The 14929-nt window shown below is 34.2% G+C and overlaps 2 protein-coding genes, 1 long non-coding RNA gene and 1 other non-coding gene across 4 annotated transcripts; 2 read left to right on the top strand and 2 right to left on the bottom strand.

The window, feature by feature from the left end:
• Window positions 1-4316: 4316 nt before the first annotated feature.
• LOC146956101 (PWWP domain-containing protein 5-like) lies at window positions 4317-7735 on the bottom strand. The gene is made up of 2 exons (XM_085726680.1): window positions 7543-7735; window positions 4317-7429 (listed from the first exon to the last, which is right to left on the bottom strand). Exon 2 carries the CDS (start codon window positions 7414-7416, stop codon window positions 4627-4629), a length of 2790 nt encoding a protein of 929 aa, XP_085582806.1. The 5' UTR covers window positions 7417-7429; window positions 7543-7735; the 3' UTR covers window positions 4317-4626.
• A 1412-nt stretch (window positions 7736-9147) lies between these two features.
• LOC146956102 (uncharacterized) lies at window positions 9148-10751 on the top strand. Its single transcript, XR_015019110.1, has 2 exons — window positions 9148-9385; window positions 9996-10751. It is a non-coding gene; the product is annotated as an uncharacterized LOC146956102 (long non-coding RNA).
• A 721-nt stretch (window positions 10752-11472) lies between these two features.
• On the bottom strand, window positions 11473-13969 carry HCF152 (Tetratricopeptide repeat (TPR)-like superfamily protein). Its single transcript, XM_085726697.1, has one exon. The coding sequence runs from the start codon at window positions 13792-13794 to the stop codon at window positions 11626-11628; it is 2169 nt and encodes a 722-aa protein (XP_085582823.1). The 5' UTR covers window positions 13795-13969; the 3' UTR covers window positions 11473-11625.
• An 830-nt stretch (window positions 13970-14799) lies between these two features.
• LOC146956104 (small nucleolar RNA SNORD36) lies at window positions 14800-14884 on the top strand. Its single transcript, XR_015025044.1, has one exon. It is a non-coding gene; the product is annotated as a small nucleolar RNA SNORD36 (small nucleolar RNA).
• The last annotated feature ends 45 nt before the right edge of the window (window positions 14885-14929 follow it).

Genomic DNA, 14929 nt, shown 5'->3' on the forward strand with positions numbered 1-14929 from the left:
GTATTGATGGTCACAACCGTTGACAAAAGCATATCAAACTCTATTACAAAAAATGCATTGATAACTTATTGAGCATAATTTTCAAAACATACTAAAACTAAGAATGTTGATAGATATTTATTTAAGGGTTAATTATGTTTTTGGTCCCTACAAAATTGCGACCTTGTAAGTTTAGTCCTTACTTAATTTTAATAGCATTTTTAATCCCTACAAAAAATTTCTGCACTCAATATTAGTCCTTACTCAATCCAAATTTGTTTAATTTATGCTTAAACTCTTAAGTTTTTCAACAATTTTTTACAGGCGTGTTAAGAACGTTATTAAAAGGTCCTCCGAAAAAAATATCGCAAAAATTTGATTTCTACGTCCATATTTTTGTTACTTATATCTTAAACTTTTGTCGTTTTAAAAAATTCATATTTAATTTATTTCATGTTAAAAAATTATAGATTTTAGTAAATGAACCATTCATAGTGTTCTAAACTTGTATAAAAAGAATCGTTAAAAAATTTAAGAGTTTAAGGATAATTAAACAAAATTTATTTTAGCAGGGACTAAAATTATAAGTAAATTTTTTTTTGTAGGGATTAAAAATGCTATTAAAATTAAGTAAGGACTAAACTTACAAGGTCGCAATTTTATAGGGAGCAAAAACATAATTAACCCTTTATTTAATAAAACTAACAATTGTTGTAAAAAAAACAAGGGCGTTGCTATACATAGCGAATATGTTTTTCGCGGATTTTCACGAAGCAAAGCTGGTAACTTTTTATAACGTGGGCATCTTAAAATACAAAGAATAGGTAATTATTAAAATAAAATAAGAAATAGGGAAAACAGCTTTTGTGGTTTAATTCCGGTATTTGTGGAATACACCCCCGCAGTTGGTGTTAATTAACCAATAAAGTGCATTCGTGAAGCATTCGGCATAATTTCTTTCGCTATACTTAGCATTATCCAAAAAACAAACCAAGAATTTGAGGTTGAAGAAAGATCAATGTCAACAGTCTCCTATATCAACATAACTTTGTTCTATTTTTCTTTTTCTTCCACGCTTATTTGTACCTTTTTTTGGTGTATTAGGCAAAATCTTGAGACGAAAACTTTTGAGTGAAGTTCCAAATATGCTTGCAAGATTAGTAAAAGCAGTTTCTGCATCACAACGTCTTTGGAAAACAACTCTGGCGCCTTTAGTCTTCTCCAGCAGTTCAGTCTTCCATTCAATTAGGGGTCCAAAGTGGCAAAAAATATTGCTAAGAAACATTGTTGAAGGAATCAAATCGAAGTTTGTAAACTTAATAGTGAGAGCAGTTGGAGAACACTGGTAAGCATGTTCCACATTTCCTCTGGTATCTTGATGCATTAAACACAAATTTTGACTAATTTCAGCAGCTTCCAAAAGCTCCATTGGCGTTGACATAGAAGTAGCAGCTTCTATATACAGAAGTTAGTTTACTACTTTAGGATGTTTTCTATTCCAAAAGATGTGCTTTGTATATTGCCCCATGGTTTCCTTTTATACTATTTTTGAACGAATCTTTCTTTTCTTTAATCCTTTGTTCTTACGAAATGATATCTAAGAGCCTTTATTTGTTTATTTACTTATATATTAAATTATTGATGTTGTAAATAAAATATGAAGACTTGATGGAAGTTTCTATTAAATTTGTTTCATCCGGATATAAAGTAATAATAATTTTATTGTTTAATCAATATAGTGCGGTATAAGTGATAGATATTTAAACCATTTAATTCAAAGTCTGATCCTTCAAATGGATTGAATCCATAATACTTATAAATTGGTAGTGTTCTGTTAAATCAAATTGTCATAGATTCATACACTCATACATAGTGATCTTATTTACGATATGTTACTAATCATATCAGAGTTCGGGTCACCTGGCGAAAAAAAGAAAGTGGATTTTGGAGTTGGATCATCATGAAACTCTTCCTGTTGTTGTAGTCAGAAGGTGTGAGAAATCAATATGAAAATTGTTGCTCACAATGAAAATATTCAAAAATCGAGTCTTATTTGAAATTTTTGAAAAGTTGATAAATAAACGTCTATGAAGTGTGAGCTCAATCGTAAGAATTTTACTTTGTAATAAATTTAAAATTCATGCCCAAATATCGTTCGGAGAGTTAGGTGCTTTTTTTTTTAGAAAAAAATGATATTATTTATATTCTAAAATAAAAAAAATTTAGGATTAACTTTTTCTAAAATCTATTTTTTTCAAAGCTATTGGTCTTTTTTTATATATAAAAGAATGATTTGGTCTCTTTAAACAATTGTTAAGTTGTCAATAGTCACTATAGAATAATCCAATACAGCTTGCTCTATAGATCATATTAAAAGAAGGGTCTTGTTAACCAGTGCCCCGGGGCACTGGTTAAGGAAGCAAATATAGTAATATATATTTGCCTTGAAAGTTGTGTAATCAATGCATTAAAAGATTAAAAGGTGTCTTTTTTGACTTTCATTTTCTTCTTTTAGCTTCCCTTAACCAGTGCCCCGGGAGCACTCGTTAACATTTTCCTTAAAAGAATGACCAATGATATTACCAAATTAAGTTTCTTTTCCTCTTTAAAAAAAAGGGTTAATTATGTTTCTAGTCCCTATAAAATAGCGACCTTGTAAGTTTAGTCCCTACTTAATTTTAATAGCATTTTTAGTCCCTATAAAAAAAATTTACTTATAATTTTAGTCCCTGCTAAAACAAAGTTTGATTAATTATCCTTAAACTCTTAAATTTTTGAACGATTTTTTTGAGACAAGATTAGAACACTATGAAAGGTTCGTTTACTAAAATTTAGAATTTTCTGACATGAAATGAATTAAATATGAATTTTTTAAAACGACAAAAGTTAAAGATAAAAAGTAATAAAATCTGGATGTAGAAATCAAATTTTGCAATAATTTTTTGCGGACGAACTTTTAGTAATGTTCTAAACATGTCTGCAAAAAATTGTTCAAAAATTTAAGAGTTTAAGCATAAATTAAACAAATTTGAATTGAGTAGGGACTAATACTCAGTGCAGAAAAACAAAATTAGGGACTAAAAATGCTATTAAAATTAAGTAGGGACTAAACTTACAAGATCGCTATTTTATAGGGACTAGAAACATAATTAACCCTAAAAAAAAGTCTTCACTTTAAACAATTTGTTAAGTTGCCAATATAAATTTCCTTCAACAAAAAAAGTCTCATATAAATTAGTTGGATCCAAATTGATAAATATGTTAAAGAATGACCAGGGAGATTAACAAAGTCTTCATTTTTTATTTTCTGAAAGAAAGAATTAACAAAGTCTTCATGATTTTTGAAGGAAAAGTCTTCATGATTGTTTTCCAATTAATTCCACCAATATATTATTATTTGGGCCGTGATACAAACTTGCAACCAATAGAGTTTTTAAGAGCACAGATCATCTCTATTTCTTAAGAAAAAATATATCTCCATAATTATAATTTTAGGGTTATCTCTATTTTTTGGCCCTTATAAATATTTAAATTTTCATTTTAATTTCTTTAAATAATTTCCTTAAAAAAAATTAGTTAAATAGTTTAGTTAGAGTGCTGACGTTGAAAATGAAAAAATCATTCAATATTTATAGAATAGGAATGAAAATCCGTTAGAGAACAATCATTATATGTATATTTATATACCGTCTCCACTACTCTAAATTTCTGGTATGTCCCACCGTATTGTGCACCATCTATTTGCGTTAAACAACCATGGTAACTCTTATTTATATCTCATATAAGTCAAGTAAAATTGTTTTATTTTCAACTTATATATAAACATTCAAAATAAAAACAATTAATTTAACACAAAAAATTACTAAAATTAATCAATAATTTATCAATTAAAATATATATTTTGTATATTTCATTAATAACTAATGGCCAATAAGAAAAAGAATAGACCTTTTCCAAAAAATATATATATGAATAGACTGTTCAGTCTAACAAAATATACTAATTTATATGTCACGACGTGACAAAAAAAAAAAAAAAAAAAAAAAAAACCTGTTAAAATCATATTAAGATAGACGCCTAGATAACTCATGGAATATAATTGTGTATGGCAACAATCTCTCAAAAAAAATTGTGTATGGCAACAAATTCTTAAGAGGAGACCCATAGATTCAACCAAAAAATATATTAAAGAATGCAACAATGCGGTTTGAAGTTAGCACCACTGTCACTGTACTTGTGTTTCAAATGAGCACCTGTGGAGAATATGGTATGGTATGCATGAAGGGAAAAAAAAAATGAAGGAATGGATATGAATCATGCAATTTTGAATGACAATGTGACTAGAAAAAGCAGTAAGCAAAATCTTTTCAGAATAATAATGCACCAGTATTCACAGATATAACATGTCAAACAAAGTCATATACTAACTTAAACTTCAAACTTTGCTCATATTAGTCGCAACACATATCCATCAACATATTTAAATGGAATTGTTACTATCCCCAAAAGATTTCTATATATATCATCAATTAGTGAGCTACTCAATTCTATTGATTAGGATGCCAGCCAAGTTAGTAACTCATCAAAATACTAAAACAAAGAGTGTGGATCGATATTCACATAAACTTACCACTAATTGTCAAGGCATCAAACTGCGGGGGCATCCACAGAACTTTTTTCTTTTTTGCTTTTTCTGCCTCGCTTTCCTGTACCTTTCTTTGGTGTACGGGGCAAAATTCTGAGGCGGTAACTTTGTAGTGAAGGTCCAAATATGCTATACTTTCCAGCACTACTAAAAGCAGTTTCTGCATCACAGCGTCTTTCGAAAACAACTCTAGCGCGGTTAGTCCTTTCTAGAAGCTCAGTCTTTGATTCAATTAGCGGCCCAAAACGGCCAAAGATCTTGTTGAGATCCGCCGTTGAAGGAACCGAATCCAAGTTTGTAAATTTCAGGGTAAGAGAAGTGGGAGAACTCTCATTCACATGTTCCACATGGTTGGAAGGTTCTGATCCGAGATTTCCATTGGATTCTTGATGCATTAAACCCGAATTTGGGCTAATTTCAGCAGCTGGCAAAAGTTCCTCTCTTTCATTCTGGTTTTTTAACAGTGTCTCCTCATCAGAAATGCTTTGAATTATTCTATCAGTCCAATAAGAATCATTGCAAAGGGCCATTGGTGTTGGTGTTGACATAGAAGCTGTAGCAGCAGCTTCTATAGAGGTTACCACTTCAGTCTCACCACCATGCTCTTGTTCTAAAGATAATCTCAGCTCCAGAAAAACAGAATCGTTGCAGCCGGTGAATTTTTTAAATTCAGCAAAGAAATATATCATGTCACTTGAGCAACTTTCTCCTGCAGGATCTGTGGCAGCTAAGCAAAGCTGAGACTGCATCTCATCAATGGATACATTCTGTAATTGGGCAAGGTTTCCAGTTTGGGAATTATTGAAACAATCATCAGAAGTATTGTAAGGTACCTTCCGTTTCCTGCCACGCCGTTTTGAAGTTGAATTATTAGCAGCAATTTGGGAATCATTGAAACAATCATAAGAAGTATTGTAAGCTGCCTTCGGTTTCCTGCCACGCCGTGAAGTTGAATTATTAGCAGCAATTTGGGAATTATTGAAACAATCATTAGAAGTATTGTAAGATGCCTTTGGTTTCCTGCCACGCCTTGAAGTTGATATATCATCAGCAATTTGGGAATGATGAAAATAATTGTATGAAGTATCATACGCTGCCTTCCGTTTCCTGCCTCGTCGTGAAATTGAACTATCACCAGCTTTCTTTTTTGGCGTACATTCACCATTTGGAGTCCAGACGTTCTCCTCAGACATTAAATCTGACAAAAGTTTTTGCTTTTTGCCGGTCTGCTTCGTATTCCAAGAGATGTGCTGTTCATTAATTTGATCATCGCAGTGCTCATGCTCCCTTACAAGTAGAATTTCCATATCATTCTCAAACAACCGGTCAAGCATTGCAAATTCAGGCAGTTGAGAATAGCCTTTTGATCGATAGAAAGCTGACAATCGAGCACGTGCACTTACAAAATCCAATCTATCAAATTCAGTAAGTGGAGATTGGGCTAAAGATTTAACAAAATTGACAAGTTCTGTCGGTTCAAAAGATGCCGCATTATTAGCAATTACTTTCGTTTTCAGCTCAGGATACGTTTCTCCAGGCATACATGGACAAGACAGGACAAACTCAACCTGTCTTGAGGCCTCTTCTAAAGCACAATCAACGGCATGGCGGAAATTTTCCATATCACTCTGTTTCTCCATTTCAGAAAAATGTTTATGAAATGGCTTTATTACTGATGCATCATTCCAAGCAAATGTTTGATCCCCGAAATATGCTATCAGGTAACAGTTTTCCTTACGCTGCTTCTTTGCCTTCTCTGATGCAACCGAGGGATCATAGATCTGACCAGGCCACCAAGGATGGCTCCTAACCTTTCCCCATACTAAATCAGATACACGGTAATTAGCTTCAGATAAATCCGATTCCCTAGGCACACTATCCTCCTGAGCGTTTTTGCAAGAATTAAGACCAACAAGATCAAAACCGCGACAATCATATTGAATATTCTCGGATATACCTGCTCCAGAAATATTGATTCCTGTGGTTTGATTCTGAATCACATTTACTTGTGCATCTGACAGAAAGACTGGCTGTTTCAACTCACTCGAAGTTTCACGATTGTGACAATTTCTCGAAAACAAGTCTTTCACATCCAAAGACTCTTCTTTATTAACATCCACGCCTTCCACATATGGAATTCCATCCTGAAATTGGTAGGTTGCAACATCCGCGATACTAGAATCTTCAGGATCGTCTTTAGTAACAAAACAATCAGCAGCTTTTATCACACCGTCATCCTCCACTACTACGCTTAAATTTACCAAAGCAACATTTTTAACCTTGTGATCGCCCTCAGTCACATCATCTTTAACTCCTCGAACCTCATTACTCAATTCAACTTTCGCCGCATTCTCACACTCCTGTTCAATCTGAACACCATCATTCAATCCAAAAACCAAACCTTTATCAGACTCTGCACCTCCAGCAGAACATTGAATCACACTTTTCTCATCATCATTCTTCACCAACCCACATGAAAATTTTCCTCCTTTCCCATCACACCCTCCACCAACACCATCAACTATTCCACCATCCTCAAAACGACGAACTTTTTCATCACAAAAACCCTCTTTTCCACACCCTGAATCCTTATGAAACCCAACCACATTAGTCCCAGACAGCAAGTCAACAAAACCATCATCGGTTCCTCCAACATCACTAATTAGGGTTTCATCAAAAGAAACACCAAGACCAACATTAGACCTTAAAGATTTAAACCCCAAAACATCCTTCTCTTGATCAAATAAAACAGTATCAGCATTCAAATCAATTTGTTCAGAATTCAAAGCCATTGTAACATAAAACCTAAAACACAAAACAAAAACACGTGCATGGATTCATATTACAATTCTAACAATGTAAATTGTAAAAACCTTGATAATAAAATAGTATAAAGATGAAGGATGAAAAATTCAAACCTGTTAACAGAGACAGAGATAAAGACAGAGGCTTTGTTGTGTTTGTGTTGTTTGAGTTAGAGAGGAAAGAGATTGTTATTGTTGTTTGTGAATTTAATGAAGGAGAGTGAAACGTTAAAAGAGTGAGAAAATCTCGAGGGATTTAGAGAGAGAAAATTGGAGTGAAGAGTGCCATAATTTGTTGTTATGGTTTGGTTTGGCTTCGAACCAGAATAAACGTAGTTATAGCTCTGTGTCATGGCAATCTCTTTGTTTGACGCGTGGGAGGCTTTTATAGTAATTTCACGTTTCTTTTGTTTCATTGTAAAATTTGGAACGAATCTTTCTGCTTCAAAACACTTGGTTGGTCAAGGAAAAAAATGTCCTTGGTACCATTTTTTGTTTTTTATAAATTAATATTTTTTTTCTTTTAAGAAAATCTTGTACATTCTTTTTTGACAAAAAAATCTTGTACATTCTTGGTATCAAGATATTTTATTTTTTTCGACAGGATATCATGATACTTAACTAGGGATTATTGTACTACTATAATTAAATTGTTGAGGTTGTAAATATGTAGATTTGGTAGAAGATTATATTTTTTTTTGGTAGAAGATTATATGAATGTGTATTTGATTAAGAATTATCAATTCATTATTATCAATAAATACACTATTAAGTCACAAAAACATAACTTAATTGGGGTTGTGTTTTGAATCCTCAATTTCTCATTTATTTATCTTAGATGTGATGTTAGATAAGATAGAAAATGTAGAATAAATTATCATAGTCGATCCCAATCAAGTGATTTTTAATTTTTATGTATAATGTGTGTGTTTTTTTAGGTGTTATATATGTGTTTTTTTTTTATCTTATCTTATTTTGCTTCTCTAGTTAATATTTATTAGGATAATTTTTATAACCAGATAGGTTAAGATACAAAAATTAGTTGGTTTATGTTAGTAATAAATGGGATATATAATTTTTTTATGTATATATCTTTTAAAAAATATTTGATGTAATTAACTTGTTTTCAATATTGATAAATTACACTCAATTCACATGGCTTGATAAACCATTTGATATACCACAAGAACATGTCCAAGTAATACGAGTTTTCTTCACAACTTTTTCCTTAACAAAGTGAAAGTTTAACTCAAGATAAATCAATTATTTAATGAATATAATAATTATTTTTTTATAATAATGACGCGAGGAGTATAATTTTTCCATCAAGATAATCCTTTTTTTTTAACCAAGGATACTTCTAATTCTTGAACACCGTTTATTAGTGTAACTATAGATGATTATTTGTTGCTTCTCACAAATTTAAGATAAATGAGCTTTCTTTTTTAGGGAAGATAAATGAGCTTATTTAGCAAGATGAGTCAAGTCACATCCATAATTTTTTTAAAAGAAAAATAATCTTCCAACCTATAATTACAACCTAATTTTATTAGTTAATCCCTTCTTCATTCTTCAAAAAAGTTTTGTTAATCCCTTCAAATTATCTACCTAATTTGTCCCCACAATGAAGGACATAATCGTCATTTAATTGGGTTCGTAACACACCTCATTGATGGACGGCGCCCCTTAACTTCCTCCATGTTGTAAATTCTCGTTGTCCATTCTTAATGTTTGCCCCTTTCAATGCTTCACCTAGAATCTTTAGCTGTGAGTGTCCCCATTTACATTTATTATGCAGTCCATTCCTAATTTTTGCCACCTTTTACCCCAAAATGTAGGGCTGGACAAGATTTTGTAAAACCGCCCAAACCGTCCGTTCCGAATAGTCCGCAGGCAAGCGGGTCGGTTTCGGCGGGTCACCCGGGTTATTCGGATTGCAAAAAGCGGCCATGAATGGGTAAGTTCAGTCGGTTGCGGGTGGGTAAAATACACCCACGGCAACCCATATTTGACCGACTAATATTGTCTAGTACTCCCTCCGTCCCAATTTATTTGACCTCTTGGCTCATTTCACACAGATTAAGAAAAATGTATAAATAAAGGGGAAAGTGGAATATATTGTATTGGGAATGATAAAAGTAGTATTATTTAGTGTTATATTGTATTGAAAATGATGAAAGTTGTATTGAAAATTGAAATGGGTCAGTTATTTTGGGACACTTTTTTTTAGAAAATGGGTCAGTTATTCCGGGACGGAGGGAGTATACAATAGAGATAAAACCATCACTTCTTCTTCTATGTGTAGGGTCCCATCCTAAGAAAAAATGACAGATTATTCACATGCTAAAACTCCTTTTTCTCTATACTTCTATCTTTTTACAGTAGCATTTCCCAACAACTCTCTTCCCATCCCTTTCACACTTCTACTTTGACTTTGAGACTGCCCCTCTCTCTTCAAAACTCCTTCTTCGTTTTTCTTCTTCTTCATAATTCGTCCCTTACTTCTTTATTCACAATTTTTATTGCTCAAAATTCATCATAACACTTTCACATTTCCACTTTTCCAGATTTGTTTCTTCTCCAAACACAAAGTGCAGCACAAGCATAATATGTTCAAGGTTCTTAGATCTACACAAGCTTTCAAATTTGATTTAAAGAAGAAGAACACAAGCTTCTACCGCCAGTAGATCTTTCAGAAGTTTGAGAATCTTCTTCATTTTTGTTTGGTGTATACGTTTTTTTGTGGAGAATTTCTGAATATTTGTGTGCAAAGCTTTGAAAATTGGCTTGCTTAAAATTGAGTTTATGGTTACCCGTATCAACCCACCCGCTCAAACCGTGTTTCGCCCAACCCGACAACCGCCATAACCGAGCTCTCTAACGGACGAAAATGGATTCCTTTCTACCACCCGCGGTTGTCCTTCGGTTTGGGCTTTTCGGACCGATTTCCGACCGAACCCGACCGTTGTCCACCACTACCAAAATGAGCAACCAACAAGGGATAGGTTTTCCTATTTTCTCTTCAGCAGCACTCAGGTTTAACAAAGAAGGAAGACTTTATTTTAGACAAGGGATACAAATGTAAATTTTTTATTTTTTTATGGCAAACATTAGTAACTACTCCCTCAATTTTAGAATGAGCGTCGCTTAAGCAAAAATATTTTGTTTCAAAGTGAATGTCATTATCACTTTTCAATGTACTATTAATTACTTTTTTTCAATAGTACCCTTAATTATTATTATTCACACAACTTCCAGAATATCATTTTGTACTTTAATTTATAATGATGACAAATGCACCAAAGAAGAATCAGTTTTCCCTCCTTCCTTTGCCAACTCACACTTTTCCTTCACTTCATTCCAAAGTATAAGTGCTTCATTCCAAACTTAGGTGCGTAGGTGGGACTCCGTCCTTGATAAAAGTCAAAGTTGTTTAAGAGTCTGACTCGCAAATGATGTCTCCAAATCCATGATCTCAATTAAGTTGCAATCCATAGAAAATAGCACGAAGCTCGGCATTAATATTAGTGGTATGACCACAACTTCCCGCAAAACCAGTGATCCAACCCGCAATTGAATTTCTGATAAGGCCGCCAAATCCTGATCTTCCAGGGTTACCAATCGAATTACCATCAACATTAATATTGGTGGTTTACTATTAGATTCAATGGTCTTGCATGATCCAATGATCTATTTTGTTTCAAAATGATCAGATGGTTAAAATTAAATAAATTAATAAGGTGTACGGTGGATCACCTATAATGTTGATCTACTTTATACATTTTGGGTTAAAATTAACAAAATACTGTAGGGCCAAATTGACAAACAGAGATGAAATTAAAGGACCAAAATGTAACTTCTATTAATTATGGAACCAAAATGAAACCTGAAAATTAATTAAGGGACCAAATGTCTAATTACACCTTTATGTTTCAATTTTAGAAAACCGAATAAAACCACAATTACCTAAATAATTTTACACTAACATGACTTTCATTTTTATCCATGTTTCATCAGCCTTGCTGTTCCAAAATTCTATATAAGTTAATCCAAAAAAGACCATTTTCAAATAAAAATAGCCACTTTAGTTTATTTGAAGTTATTACATTGATTTCTACTTTCTAGGGTATACTAGTGTATATACGTATATCATCTTTTCTACTTGATGTAACAGATCAAACCTAATGACAGGCAGTGTCACTCATATCCATCAAGAGGTTCTAACCTCCACTCACTTCCATAATAAGAATTAGGCAAACCCAACCAAAACTTAAAAGCCTCGGCTGCTCTTTTCCTCTCCACTCTTCTGTCTTGTCTAGCCTTTGAAGCATGTTTACTAGTAAACATTCTTGAATGCATTTCCACATATATTCTAGTATACTTGGTCTTATTTGGAGGTATCCCATTTTCTTCCATGCAAGCCACAATTTCCAAGGCCTTTCTAAAGAAAGCAGCCCTCACACATATATCAGCAAGTGTGTCCAAAAGCCCTTCATCAGGTTTCAAAGGTGGAACAGAAGAATCAGTTTTCCCTCCTTCCTTTGCCAACTCACACCTTTCCTTCACTTCATTCCAAAGTATAAGTGCTTCACCTGGTTTTCTTGCCAATGAAATTGCATTGGCAAAACTTCCATAGGTGCTCACATTAGGGTAAAATCCATTTTCCTTCATCTTTTGAATTACCTTCTTTACCTCTTCAACCAACCCTAACCTACCATATCCTTCAACCAACATATTCCAAGCAATTAAATCCACCCTCACTCGAGCATCGTTCACCATTTCATCGAAGACCCTTTGAGCCAGCTTTGGTTGACCAGACAATGCAAAAGCTTTCATCAAAGTAGTGTAACTAATTTTTGTAGGAGCTATCCCTTTTTCCCTCATCTCATTAAAGAAAGAAAGAGCACCAGCACTGTCATCAACTAATATACAACCATCAATAAGTATATTATACGACACAACATCAGGCTCAATCCCAATATCCTCAGCCATCTCCTCAAGCAACTCCCTTGCCTTGTCCATCTGCAGCTGTTTACAGTAACCCTTGAGGAGAATATTGTAGGTTATCCGATTCGCAGGCACACCGATTCTTGTCATTTCAGCAAGAACTTGACGTGCCCGGTCCATGAAACCGGCCTTCACAAGTGCCGAAACCACCGTGGTATAGGAAACATGGTCAGGGTGACTGCCACTATCCTCCTGACAACGCATTGCCTCGAGCATCCTTACAGTATCCGCAACTCGCCCCGCCTTCATATAACCTTTCATTAGAGTTGTGTAAATCCTAGTGTTAGGTGTATATGCTTTTGGCAACAAAGGTAAATCATTCCCATTGCCATTGTCACTCTTACCCATCAACAAATTTGGAAGCAACTTATGAAAAACAGAATCAACATCATCATCAACATAAGAATATTGTGAATTGGACTCTCTAAGTATCCTACAAAGATCTCTCCTTTTTTCCCTCATAGCCTGAACAATTTTCTCAGCAGTTTCCAAATCATTAAAATCAACATAAGCAGCAACAAGTGAATGCAAAGTAGTCATACACAAAGGTATATTCAACTCAAGAATCCTCTCTAACACAAACACAAGCAAATCTTTTCTACCATTTCCACAACAAAGCTTCATAACAATATTATAACTCAAAGAATCAGGCACAACACCAAACCCCGGCATTTCATCAAACACTTGTAAAAACATCTTACCATCACCCAAATTAGCACAAGCATTAAGCACAGCATTGAACGCCACAGTATCCGGCCGCGACTCCGCCGCCATTTCAAGGTCAGGGAGCTTCCTAAGCCGGCGCGTGACAGCATGGAAGAGACGGATAGCCTCAGCTGGACCGGAAGCATCATCGTCGGAGGCGAGACGGCTTACTACAGCACTCCAAGCTTTGACATGAGGAAGGTAGCCGGAACGAAGCATGGATTTGACAACGGAGGAAGCGTAGATAGTGTGACCAGCTTTAGCGGCGGCAACGGCGAGGAGGCCGAGGGAATTGGAGTCGAGACGGTGGAGCTGGGATTCATTACGGAGGCGCGTGAGGATGGACTGAGCGCGCGTGAGAGAAGAGGGAGTGTTGTTGTAAGAAAGCTGAGAGAGTAAACGGCTGAGGCAAGTGGGGTTAGGGAGGTGAGGGGAGTGAGTGTATACAATCCAAGCTTCTTCAGTTTTACGTTGTTGTAAGAGTGTTAGAAGCTTTTGGTCGCGTGGTTCTGATTTTGAGGTTGGTGTTATTGATGTTGTGTTTGTGTAGTTTAAGACAAAGGAGTTAGTGTTAGAGTTAGAGTTGGTGTTTTTGATGTTGTTGGTTTTGGTGAAGTTGAATGATGATGGAGGTTGTAGTAGAGTAATGTTCATTGTTGCTTCTTCTCCATTTGGGAAAGTTCTTGTGAGTGTGTTTGTATGGATAAGGAAGTTGGTGATGCGTTGTTCTAATTCTAATGATGGAAGTGAAACTAGCTACGTTTTTGTGTTCCATCCTCTTGTTTTTCTCTTTCCTTTTTTCTCCATTTTTCTAGTGTGTGACTAATACGGATTAACCATATTTGTGTGAAAGTACTTAATCAAAAGTTTTTTTTTTTTTTTAACTTAATCAAAAGTAAAAAAGTTAAATTCAAATGCATTGATTTTGCAATATAATATTTTTACTTTTGACTCTTTAACTTGTGTTTTAAAGCACAAATTAGCATTTCTCTATTAACAATAGGGGTGTACAAAATTTGGCATGGTTTTGCAACCTGTCCCGAATCGAAAAGTAAGGCGTTGGTTTTGCAACCTCAATACAAGCTCATACTTAAGAGGTTTAGTAGGGGGCTTAATAAGCAGGTCTTTGTATTTTTGGAGAGTTTGGGCTTTTTTTTATAGCTCTTGGCCCATCTAAGCCCAAAAACGAAAAAATCGGGTACCTTTTAAGATTAGGTTTTGTTAATTGGTTTCATATTCTTCTCATCTTCTCATGCCTTAGGAAACGGCGGCCTCTGTTTCAAATACTTACTTTCATCATTGCTACATTCATTTGACGATGATTTTGTAGATATTCAATCACTATACATGGGAGAAGATTAGCAAGATATTGTTTTCTCCTTAGATGAAGATTACCCGAACTCAATAAGCACAACCATGTTAGGTACACGATCTTTATCAATGTTTTAACATTATGATGCTTCATCTATTTATATTTATGATTTTGGTTTGTTGTCCAAGTCCAACAATTTCGACTAAAGGTCTTCATTTTTATCGTGGTTGTGCTTGTTATTATGACATGGTCTTAGAATTTGTATCTTTGAAGAAATATTGTGAATTGTGATATTATTTGTAGCTTTAATTTTATTTATTTTTAGTGTCTCGAGACTATAATTATTTGAGCAGATGATGAAATAAAACCATTAGTTGTTTATTGGTTATTCCATGAAGCTATCCTAATCGAGCTTTTTAAAACTGATGCTCAAACTATACATAGTCCATATAAGAAAAAGGGTGAATGACCCATTGT

This window comes from Medicago sativa, chromosome 1 (assembly GCF_051527215.1).
Source record: "Medicago sativa cultivar Bolivia chromosome 1, Bolivia_mono, whole genome shotgun sequence".
NCBI lineage: Eukaryota > Viridiplantae > Streptophyta > Magnoliopsida > Fabales > Fabaceae > Medicago > Medicago sativa.

What these genes read in the sequence shown, in the direction of transcription:
- LOC146956101 (XM_085726680.1), bottom strand. Translation starts at nt 7,416, where the DNA reads ATGGCTTTGAATTCTGAACAAATTGATTTGAATGCTGATACTGTTTTA.
- HCF152 (XM_085726697.1), bottom strand. Translation starts at nt 13,794, where the DNA reads ATGAACATTACTCTACTACAACCTCCATCATCATTCAACTTCACCAAA.